Raw genomic sequence first — 12,355 nt, forward strand, 5'->3', positions numbered from 1 at the left:
GTGAAAGAATTTTCCCAGGCATGATTTGATGGAATCGGTCTATCTATGACATCAAGCAAATCCAAACAGCGATAATCATATACATAATGAAACAAACTAACTCACTCTCATTTTGAGTCCTGATGGCAAGGAAGGCCAACCAACAATATATATTGTTTTAGGAATTATTACAGAAGCAACCAACAATGCATGAAAATCTACAATCACAAAGAAATTAATAGTTGTTGATACTATTAGACTACCGTAGGACTCCTGACAAACAATAAAATGCGTGCACACTTACAATGCATAAGAAATCCTTACATTTCTTAATAACCGAGGGAGGTAGACTGCTGTATTTTGCTAGGAACGGAGCTCTGGAACATGCTTCATCTTGTTGTGCATCTGGTTCAAATTCCACTGGGCCTTGAAGTCCTTGTGCAGTCCCAGCATCCAGAGCTTCTTGAGGGTTCCAAGGGATTCAATGCCACGAGGGACCATATTCAGCTCCGAGAGCGACACAATGTAGATCCCATCAATGTGTGGAATGGCACCCTCTTCAATCTCCAGTTGCTTGACATTAGGCATGCACTTCAAGACGAGTGTCTTCAGCTTAGAAAAGGACCCTGCAGAAAGGACCAATATTGCTGCACTACTCACCCTGTTAAGACTGAGATAAGTTAGAGCTGGCAGATGAGATGCCAACAACTGCAGCGGATCTTCTTTCCCAAGATTGCACCAACTTAGAGCCAAGTACTTGAGATTCCTCCCATGGCCCTGAAATATTGGGCACTTGAGTGTCCCATCAGCCCAGCCACCTCTGATGATTAGCCTGTGGAGATTTTTAGAAACTGGCTTGAGTGCCTGGAAACTAATTGTTACCTTCTCATCAAATGCAGAGAGAAGTAAGCTCGAAAGCAGGGTCATATCTGAGAGAGTTTTGAAAAGGTCATCACAATTAGATGCATTGATGTTATCAACCCAAACAGTCTGCAGCTTCTTCATTTTCTTCAGCTCTAGCGACAAGTCTTTGCTGGCATGAACGGTCTCAAGAGTTTGCAGTTCTTGAAAGTTGGAGATCATTTGAGGCGCCTCAACTCCAACAAAGTACCGGAACTCCGTCTGCTTCTCATCAGCAAACCTGTCCGCTAAAAGGTGTCGCAGCTTCTCAACCTTTACAATTCCTGGTGGTAGGTTTTCTACTCTTGTTTGCTTGATGTCCAATGTCTCGAGGTTTGAGAGTTTACAAATGGTGTCTGGCAGTGACTGGACATTGGTACGCCTTAAGCCAATGTATCGGAGATTAAACAAATTCCCAATGGATGCTGGCACTTGGGTTATTGCAGAGTCTTGAAGCTCGAGAACAGTAAGGTAGCTGGATCCAGACAAAACTGATGAAAGCATGTTGGTAGAGGACGAAGCTGCCGCGAGTGACAAGATGGTACGGAGGCGTGGAAATTCCACTCCTGCAGCTGCCTTAGTGTCTACCCAACCATATGTCGAGAACCGACGAACTTCTTTATCCATGAGAATCATTTCGCCTGGATCATTTGCTGAGCCAAACTTCTCGTCCTTCGCCACGGCAAGAGCCAGGTCACGAACAATATCGTGCATCTTACATTTACTAACTCGGGAGAGCTCATCCCACTCCACAACTTCCAACATATTCCGGCTGATGAGCTCCATGAGATTTCCTTCAGCAACTTCCTCTGGCGTGCTGTTTTCTTTCTTCATCGCGAATCCTTCAGCAACCCACAGGCGCACAAGGATCTCCCGTGGCATTGCATAGTCTTCAGGGAACAAGCTGCAGTACAGTAAGCAGTTCCTGAGATCACCTGGCAAGTCACGGTAACTCAGATTAAGTACAGCTTGGACATGGTTATTCCCCCGCAGCTCGCTTCGGAGATGATTGTACATGTGATTCCAGGCGTGCTCTGTCGCTTGCTTCTTGGACAATAGGCTTCCAGAAGATACAATGGCCAATGGCAGGCCATGACACCTCTCAACTACATCAGCAGCCACCTTCTCGAGCTCCGGAGGGCACTCATGATCCGGGCTGTTGTGGAAAGCCCTTGAGCAAAAGAGCTTGAACGACTCGGCACTGCCCAATGGCTGGAGTAGCAGGCGGCGACTTGGTGGAGCAAGGGCCGCAACATCTTCCTTCCTTGTTGTGATCATAACACGGCTCCCTTGAAGACCCTGGAACGCATTGCACATCTGAGTATATGCCTCTGTGTCCCACACATCATCAAGCACGATCAAACACTTCTTGCCTTGCAGTATCTTCTTTATTGCTTCTATCAATTCATAAACATCAGCTTTGGCCCCCACGCTAAGAATAGGTGGCATCAGTGACTCTTGTGTGTGCTGTATCTTGGTGAACAATGCCCCCAGCAAATCAACCACATCATAGGCCTGGGACACCACAATCCAAGCATGAGCATCAGGGAAGTTGGTTTTCTCCCGGTCAAACACATTCTTCACAAGCGTGGTTTTCCCCAAGCCTCCCATACCAGAAATTGTTATCACCGTGCTTTCTTTATCATCGCTGGTCAGCCATTCAGTCAACTTACTCCTGTTTTCCTCAATTCCCACAAGATCCTCGTCACTAAAACGTTCTGGAAAGCAGCTCCCAGACCGCTGCTTATCAATCTTTGCATGATCAGTTTTGATGGGTTGAACAGTGTCCCTCCATAATTTAGACAGTCCTTTGATGCGCAGCATCTCCTTCTCTATCTCTTCAACCTCATCGGCAATCTTACTAAAGACCTTTATATGGCGTGAACCTCTGAAGATGTACCGGTGCAGGAAGCCTTCATCCTTGAGCTTAAGAGCCTCATACGAGTACTTATCAATTACATCCTCGACACGGTAGGCCAGCTTCCTTACATGTCCAATCCAACCCTTGATGACATTGTTGCTGAGTTGTGTTGTACCGAAATCTTGAATAATATCCTTCATCGTCGTCAGTTCTATGTCGATTATTTTGACCTTTGCCGGCAATTCCTTTAGAGCATCAACCTTCCTCGACAGCTTCTGTACCACAGCTGTGACAGCTTCATTCAAAACAACTGTCCCAATCTTTGACACAGCAATGAGTATCGCCTCCGCCATTCGCTTCTGAAAAACACCAACACCCAACAGGTTATATGATGCATCATACAAGAAGCTGGGATCGAGTACAACAAGTAGTAGTTGATGCATGCATGGTAATAGTAGTGGACCAGTACGAACCCCAGATGAAGGAGGTGCATGGTAATAAATAGGCTAGCAATTCTGGCAAGAAATCATGAAGGGGATAACTATGTACTCTCTCTGTTCCTAAATACAAATCTTTTTTAAAGCTTTAAAGACTTATATTTAGGAACGGAAGGATTATATACTGAAAAGTTGCTAAGAAATTAGTAAAATAGGCCATCAGAGCATGCACGAGCGCCTCCCTGTGGTGGCGGCGGCGGGGTCGAGGCAGAGCATGGAGGAGGAGCGGCATCAGCAATCAATAGCAGGGCGGCACGCGGATGCTCGGCGGGCGACAGTGTGATGTGTGATGCGGCGGCGGTGCGCGCGGCCATTTGGGTTGAGGCATCCGTTCGCGCGCTAATGGGGCGGCTACGGCGACTATTTATCGCATTAAGCGAGATGAAAAGTTTCTCTCGGTGAGGCATCTGCAGATATTGGGCCAGCCCACTCGCGTGCAATTAATAAAGGAAAACGGAGAGGAGAAATGGGGGCGCGCAGGCCCTCCTGGTTGAGGCGGAGTGCGACGGTAATGTATCTGGTGCATCCGCAGTTGTGGTACTACCGGTGCACCGGATGCCATAGAATATATATTTTTTTAATCTGAAAAAAATCTGGCACGTTAACGCAACATCAATGTATGATGTCACTTTTGTACAATAATTGAAATATTTTTTGAGATACAAAAATCACAAATTTTACATCAGTGTGATAATGTGTCAAATCTAAAGCCCAAGTTATGTTATATACTATTCAATGTTGAATTTGTCATTTTTGTTTTTGAGTTATTTTTCGAATTTTGACTTGAAATTTTATGACAACCTACATTGATGTTGTGTGAGTGTACTAAAAACTTTTTAATTTTTTTGAACTTTCTAAAGTACAATGTGAGTTTGGTACATTGATAGCACCACAAGCTTCGGAGCACCATATATTTTCCCAGAGGACGAGTAGCCACTAGGCTAGACTCCTCGTCCGTGATGTACAAGTACGGTGGTAGTTCTTACGTCAAAACAAGTCTGGGTTTTCAATTGTCTCTTCTCTGTTTTTTCCAGTTTCTTTTTGGTTTTTTCTTCGCTTTTTCTTCTTTCATTGGTTTTTCTTTACTTTATTGTTTTGCTGTTTTTCTTTGGTTTTCATTTTTGTTCTTTTCTTTCTTTTCTTTTTTCTTCTCCTTTTTTTCAATCATTATTGCATTTGTTTCTTTCTTTTTTTCCTTTTTCTTTGGTTTATTTATTTCTTTTTGGGTTTTATTTTTTGCTCTCTCTCTTTCTTTTGGTTTCATTCTACATTTTTTGTATATGTCAACATTTTTCTAATACAAATTTAGCATTCTTAAAATACAAATTTAACATTTTTTTAATACATGGTCGACATTTTTTCTATACACTTTTCCAATTTCTTGATTAACATTTTTGAAACACTTGTTTGTCATTTTGTTCAAATGCTTGATTAACACTTTTGTATACATGATAAAAAAATCTTAATTTTTAAATACGTGTTAAAAATTTTCTATACACATTTAACATTTCAAAATGCTTGATTAGCATTTTTAAGTAAGAGGCACGGTTGTGCTTTCATGAGAGTCATGGCCGTGACTCTCGAAAACGAAAAAAAAACACGTTTTATGTTTTTTTTTCTTTCGTGAGTCACAATTTTGCTTTCGTGAAAGGTAGGGGTGTGCTTTCGCGAGAGTCACGGCCGTGCCTCTTCGAAAACGGAAAAAACATGTTTTCTCTTCTTTTTTTTTTCCTTCCGTGAGAGTCACGATTTTGCTTCCGCGAGAAGCACGGTTGTGATTTCGTGAGAGGCACGGGCATGCCTCTTTCGAAAAGGGAAAAAACCCGTGCTCCCGGTTTGGTTTTTTCGTGAAAAAAAAGTTCGTCAAAACCTATGAACATGGGATCTAGTTTTGAATATCTCAACGCGAGGAATCCAACGGTGAAAGCGGTTCGAAATTTGGACGCACCGTTTGAGAGATAAAACATTTTTGAATAAATGGATCTACGAAAAAAGGGAAACTCTCAGGTTTCGTTTTACAACGGAGTTGATGTGATCTTTGCAACGAGTACTCCTCAACTAGTGATTTCGTAACGTTGCTCTCATGGATTCCGAGCTTATTATTCATCGGGTTGGACCTGGGCCGACTCACCTATCGAGCCCAGCCAAGTTTAGGTGTATTAACAGTATTACATTAAAAAAATCTCTATTAACATAATATCATTAAAATTTCAAATTCCCCTAAAAAAATTGAAATTTCAAATATCCTAATTCGTTTTACAACGGACATGTTGAATGCTCGGTAAATATGCAAATTTTCAGGAAGAAAATATATTTCTAATGCTCTAAAAACAATATTGGCTCTAGAAAAATGCTTACAGAAGTCTTTCTGAGCCTCGGTTTTGTGTTTTTTCTCCTAGGCACAAGGAACTTCACAAAAAATTGCACATACGTGGAACATTCAACAATGTTTGTTGAATTTTCTTTCAATTATTTTTACTATTTCTTCCAATTTTAATGTTCAAGAGGTGCATGTGAGCTCGATCAGAAACTCCCTATCCCACTACTGAGCCATTTGGGTCGCATCCTAGAGATAAAAATGTAAAATGTATATATCCAAAAAATGATTAAAAATGTACATTATCGATCGGACGCTCCATCTAGCGCACCAAACTGTTCTAAACCAAACGATGCCACGCGACATATTTGGTTGTAAAAAGTGAAGTTTATTCTCTTTTTAACATAAAACCTAACATGTTACTATTTTGTGGCTTGATGTTTGCCGGTGCGCATTAGTCCAACCAGATTCTAGATACATTGCCAAAGATCACCGCCTCATCCTATTTCATTTTTTTTCTTTGGAGGGAGCCTTAGCGAGTTCCATTGCAACTTGTTCGAATTCGGACAGTAGGCCTCCCAACTCACTACAAAGGCAAGAACCAACGGCATGTACAATAGTGGCATATGGATACAGATGCCTCATGACAAAAAATGTATAGCAGCATATAGAACATCTTTACATTCACTCCAACTTTTCGTTTCAATTTCTGCATTTTCTTATTTCAATAATTCAATCACTGGTTTCTCGGCTCATTAAGCTCGTAACTTGATTCTTAATGAATAGATCCAATCACTGGTTTCAGCTCTTTAAACTTAACGAGCTTAAGAAGCTAGCTAACGAGTTTCATGAGCAGATTGCTAATCTCATTTAATAAAATACATCACATCTTTTTTTAATGTTAAGTGACAACATTTCTTGGTACCTCAACCAATGTATTCCATCTAATATATCCGACCTAGCCTATAGGAGACAATAACTAGTACCTGCTCACGTGATTATTTCCTTCCTTCATAAAAACACATCGCAGCTAAACCAACAGAGGGTAATGCCTGTCAACGAGTAGTCACAAGCGCTCATGAGGTTAACAAGCTCTAAAGGAATATTTTGATCGGATTTCTTTGTTAGTAAAGCTCAACGAGCTTAATGAGCCGAACAGCTTGTTAGTCTACTCCTAACAATTGTGGAGCTACACTCCTGTCAAGGTTGCTGAAATCGGCAAGAATGACGATCTATGTTGAATAATAACGAGGGGGGTGTTTAATTGGGCTAGTTAGGCCGTCTTCTGCCTTTTTGGGCCTTGCTCACAAAAACCTAGGTGTCGTCAGGCCACAACAGGCCTGCATAGGGTGATATATGCTCGTGAATCCAGAAACTAGCTAGAAGGCTGAAGCCTAATCGATTAGAGTTTCTCATCAGTATGAAATAGAGTCAATTACACCGTAGGTGCTAAAACTTGGCACAAATAATCACTTTAATGCTAGAACTTGTGATGTACATATAAGTGGTTCAAGAACTTGGCTTGACGGTGCAAATACGGTGTTATATACGCCTGCTGCGATTGACTAGGTGTGCCAGCTCGGCGTGAGGCCCGCTGTCAGTGAGACGAAGGGGAGGGCATGGCGTGTGGTTTGTCTTTTCACGACAAACCCCTCAATTTTTTTCTCTCACAAAAAGTCGCTCCTGAGAAATTGTACATAAAATGAAAATGCTAGTCCTGAGATTCAAACAAACGACGTACAGATTACCTGCACAGTTGGCTATCCAGCACAACGAGTCGGATTTGACAACATATTAAGATATATGAACTTTATATACTTTAGGCTGAACAATACAAATTAAGAACTTTAATCCCATAAACAAGTTAAATACCGGGGCATACCACCCCAACACAAGACGTCTCTTGTTTAAAAAGTATACTTACGCTATCCATAATTCAAAAGGTTCATGTCATTGTAAAGAGAATTCATGTGTTATTTTAAAACATAGTCATACAATTTAAAATATTTATGAATTATAAAAATTGTTTATATGATTTAAATATTACACAATCAGAATCTGCAATCCGATGGCACAATAGGCTCATATTTATTTTTCATACATATTTTATATTTAGTTTTAGGTACAAATATTTTTAAAAAATAGAAACCACAAAATTTTTATTAAAACACATGAACTCTTTTTAAAATAACCTAAAATTTTCTTAAACCATGATCACTTTTATATGCTATATGAATATGATATTGAAAATCAGGAAAAAGATAAACATGTATACGAACTTATTTAAATATATAAAAAATTCTAAAATTAATTTAATATTTTCTTAAAATATGAACACGTTTTAAATCATAGTTTTTTAAGGTCATAAGTTAATTATATCAGTTTTTGTTAAATTTAGTATGGCGATATGTTTTCATGTTAGATGAACATTTTTAATGTAATTTATTTTATTTATATGTATATTATTTATAACACATCATTATAATTACAAAATTTTAAAATGCGAAAAACTAAAATGTTGAAATTGTCCGCACTGACTACAATTCAGTTTAGCCACGCAATCATTTTGTGTTATAGTCATAAAATTTAATTATATGGATTTTGTTAAATTAGTACATGGATATGTTTTGATGTTATATGACATTTTCAATGTAATTTATTTTGCTTATATGTGTATTATTTGTATCACATATTATGGTTTACATAATTTTTAGAAAATTTAAAAACTGGAAAAAATGAAAATGTTGAAAATGAAAGTGTTGTGTTATTTTCATAAAGTGTAATTGACATCAGAATAACTTGCAAGAAGTCTAGCTAGGTGGTTTGGCCAGAACCTGCTCACGCAATCTGCAGGTCGCTGGTTCAAACCTTGGCTGACCATTTTCTTTTTTTGTACTTTTTCATGGAGAAAAAATATACTCCCTCCATTCCAAAATATAGAGCGCCCGCGCTTCCTGAGGTCCAACTTTGACCATAAATTTAACCAACGAAACCAACTGCGGCGGGAGAAAAAATTATATAATTGAAAACTTCTTTTGAATATGAATTCACTGATATAATTTTTGCTCCCGCCGCAATCGGTCTTGGTAGTTAAATTTACGGCCAAAGTTGAAGCACGGAGATAGAGGAAGCACTACATTGTGGAATGGAGGGAGTATCAGGGGCTTTTCACAAAATAAACTGGCCACACGCCCAGCCCAACCCTTTTTGGCCACTGAAAGTGGGCTCCTTGCCATGTGGGAACGCCAAGTCAGAGCTGCAGGCTCATACAACACCGTATTGGCATCAGCAAGCCAAGTTCTTGAACCACTTATATGTACACCACAAGTTCCAGCACTAAAATGACTTTTTGTGTTAAGTTGTAGCACCAGTGGTGTAATACACTCTATGAAATACTTCATACGGCGTGCACATGCAATAAATAGCGCAATCCCTGTTTGACGCATTAAGCGTCAGAATGTAATCATTTCGCCCAGATGAGGGGGACCCGGCAATGTAAATGGGCTTGTCCATTTTAGATAGTGAATCTACTATAGCATCCTGTTATGAGAACCTTCTAGAAGGTCCTGATAATTTTTCTATATTTTCTTTGCAGGTTTATTTTGTGTTTTGCATTTCCTTTCTTTTTAATCAAAACTTAAAAAATTGTTCATAATTCTTAAGAATGTTTGCAATTTTTTTTTAAAATCATGTTTTCCAAAACATATTCACCATATCTATAAAAAATGTTTGCAAATTCAGAAACATATTGGAGTTTATGAAAAAGTACAAAACTTATAGAAAGGTTTGGTTTTTTAGAAAATATTCACAAATTTAAAAAATGCACGTGTTTTGAAATTGTTCAGTTTTTGACAAAAGTTCGAGCTTTAAACAAGTTCATTTTTATCTGTGTTTTCATAACATTTTGGCAACTTGGGCAAAATGTTAACTTTTTATTTTTGGGTTTTTGGTATTTGGTGGGTTTTTCCTATGTTTTGACTGGAAAAAACTATTTTACTTTTTAGTTTTTGGGTTGCAATGCTTTTCATGAGAAGTACAAAATGTGCTTCTGCGAGAAGTAGTGCTTCCTGAAAAGGGAGAAGCACAATTGTGCTTCGCAAAATAAAAACACACTAGGTGCTTTCGTGAGAAGTACAACTGTGCTTCCTAAATAGGAAAACACACAATTGTGCCTCCTCGAAAAAGGGAAAATCACAACACGTACTTCCATGAGAGGCACAACCATGCTTCCCAAAAAGGAAAAAGTACAACTGGTCTTCCACGAAAAAGATAAAAAGCCAAGGCTATGCTTCCCGAAAAGGAAAAATCAAGAACTGTGCTTCCAGAGAAGGGAAAAGCACATCTAGGGTTCCCAAAGAGTGTGAAAAGGCACAATTGTGCTTCTGTGGTTTTCTTCGGGTATTTTTTAAGATTATCGGTTTCTATTTTTTGTTTTTTTGTTTTCCGCCTTTTTGGTTTCCATTTTGCTGTTTACAGTTTTTTTGATTACCTATATTTTCTGATTTTTTCGTCCTTTTCCCGTTGAAACCTATTAACCTGGGAACTAATTTTGAAGATCTCGATGCAGAAAAAATCCTATGACGAAATCGGTTCATGATTTGGACACATGATTCAAGAGGTAAAAGATTAAAAAAGTTCTACAGATAAGAGAAAAAGTCTCAGGTTGCGACAAATGGGCGCACTACACTTATCAGCAATAGAGAAAGTGGGAGTGACCTTTGCAAAGAGTACCTTTTAATTAGTGATTTTTCCAAATAGTGTCTCACCGGTAGGAGGCGCACACCCCCACTCCCTTGTTTAGTTTTTTGACTGGCTGACCCGTTCTTTTTCCTCGATGATGTTTGGTTCTTCTTGTCTGGATTCTCTAATTTTTGCAGCTGAGTTTTGTTCCTTCTTCTTTTTTCTTTTTTATCTCTAGTTTTATTCATGAACGTTTTCGAGTCCACGAACATTATTTTGGTTTTGTGATTTTTAAAATATTTGTGAACTCATTTTGGAATCCATGAACATTTTTTTCTGATTCAAGATATTTTTTTAATTCATGAACGTTTTTCCAATTCATGAACATTTTTCAATCCGTGAACAATTTCCAAATTCCTGAAAATATTTTTCAAGTTAGTGAACATTTTCAATATTCTTTTTTCCCTAAAACATCAAACCAATGGGCAAATGATGAGGGAAGAAAACAGTGAAGAGGGCCCGAGCGACCGATTTACTAGGTCACGGCCGGGCGATGCATATTCGCTGTTGCGCCAACTTGTGCATAAGGTTCTGAATCAGAGGACCCCGCGTGCACCGCTTATACCACTAGAAACAGGAAGGATGAAGGAAAAAAAAGAAAGGTTGAAGGCAAAAATGACGAGAAGTGAACCAAATGTGTTACATCCTTTTTGGCTCCAGACTGTTAGTCTGCGTGTAGCATGCTGAGTGTGTCCCTGCCTTAGCTCGAAGATGGAGCGCCGAAGATGGGAGGTGGCAGAGGAGATGGCTCACGAAGAGATTGCGTGTGACACATCTCAAGTCACGCCGTAATTCGGGCGGCCAACAATAACAAAGTAGGCGCGAGAGCTAGGCTGATCGTTGTGGGAGTATCATAACTTAGCATTATACATGTCAATTAGGCAATTTTATTTTCATTCCCCCCCTCCTTCTAATTTTCGCTCGACCTCATCTTTACCCCTAAATAAAAACAGTGCTCAACTATACTCCTGTTCCATCTGGTGCCCTTATGGAATACCCCTAAGTGTCATTTTCGTCCGGTCAAAGGGGTTTGTCCATCGGATAGACGTTTTCTGGACATACTTGCCCTTGTTTGCAATGCCACTGACATATGGGGCCTACCTTGGGCAAAAAAGAAAAAAAATCTCTCTCTTATAGGTGGACCCCACCCTAGAAACACACTCTCTCTCTCTCTTACCAGCCAGGCCCATAGTCAGATGAGGCTACCAGGGTGTACCCCTAGCTCGCACGCATCCAGGGCATGCAACAGGAGGTCGCGGGGTGGCCAAAGGCGAGTTAGCGGCGTACCTAAACGCTGGCAGCAGCTCGGACGTGACTACGATGACTCTATATGGCACGGGTGAGTAGGATGATGGGCTCATTAGCCTACTGGAGATGCTAGGAGCGCACTGACACGCTCACGACGACGAGCACGAGCTGCAGCGATGGCAGGCGACCATGGCGTCAACAGAGCTCGGCCATGGTGGGGATCATAGCCAGAGCATGAAATCGAGGAGGGTGCAGAGGGGAAAGGTTCGTGAGATCACAGCAAAGCTATCGGTGCAGTTGGTGAGGTGGGGGAGGCTCTCCAGACGATGAATCGAGCGACGGCGGTGATTTGGTTGATTTTGGCCCTCCTAGATCGAACCCGTTGGTGGTGAGGTAGAAGGCGTTCTGGCAGAGCTCTTGGACATGGTGGTTGGAGGGAGACTAGCCAGAGGCTACGCAGCCGCGGAGCGACGGCAAGTGGCAGCTCTCGGAGACAATCCAGGCTGAAGGTTGAAGACAACTATCTGTGGTGGTGGGCTAGGCTAGCTACATGGGCCGGCTATAGGTAAGTTTCTCTCTGTCTTTTTCTTCTTCCTTTGTTTCAGTTTTTTTCTTTTTCTTCAGCGAGGGGTAAAATGTCCAGAAAACATCCATGTGATGGTCAAACCCCTTGACCAGACGGAAACGGCACGGAGGGGTATTTTCAGAAAGGCACCAAACAGAAGAGGGTATAATTGAGCACTGTTTTTATTTAGGGGTAAAAATAAGGTGGGGCTCAAATTAGGCTGAAAAATGAAAATGTCCCTAAGAAAT

General features: G+C 40.4%; 1 protein-coding gene across 1 annotated transcript; it reads right to left on the reverse strand.

The window, feature by feature from the left end:
• Positions 1 to 229: 229 nt before the first annotated feature.
• On the reverse strand, positions 230 to 3,093 carry LOC119292035 (disease resistance protein RPM1-like). The gene has a single exon (XM_037571188.1). It carries the CDS (start codon positions 3,091 to 3,093, stop codon positions 343 to 345), a length of 2,751 nt encoding a protein of 916 aa, XP_037427085.1. The 3' UTR covers positions 230 to 342.
• Positions 3,094 to 12,355: the final 9,262 nt, after the last annotated feature.

The sequence above is a fragment of the Triticum dicoccoides genome, chromosome 1A (assembly GCF_002162155.2).
Source record: "Triticum dicoccoides isolate Atlit2015 ecotype Zavitan chromosome 1A, WEW_v2.0, whole genome shotgun sequence".
Lineage (NCBI taxonomy): Eukaryota > Viridiplantae > Streptophyta > Magnoliopsida > Poales > Poaceae > Triticum > Triticum dicoccoides.

Coding starts and splice junctions, on each gene's coding strand:
- LOC119292035 (XM_037571188.1), bottom strand. CDS start 3,093: ATGGCGGAGGCGATACTCATTGCTGTGTCAAAGATTGGGACAGTTGTT.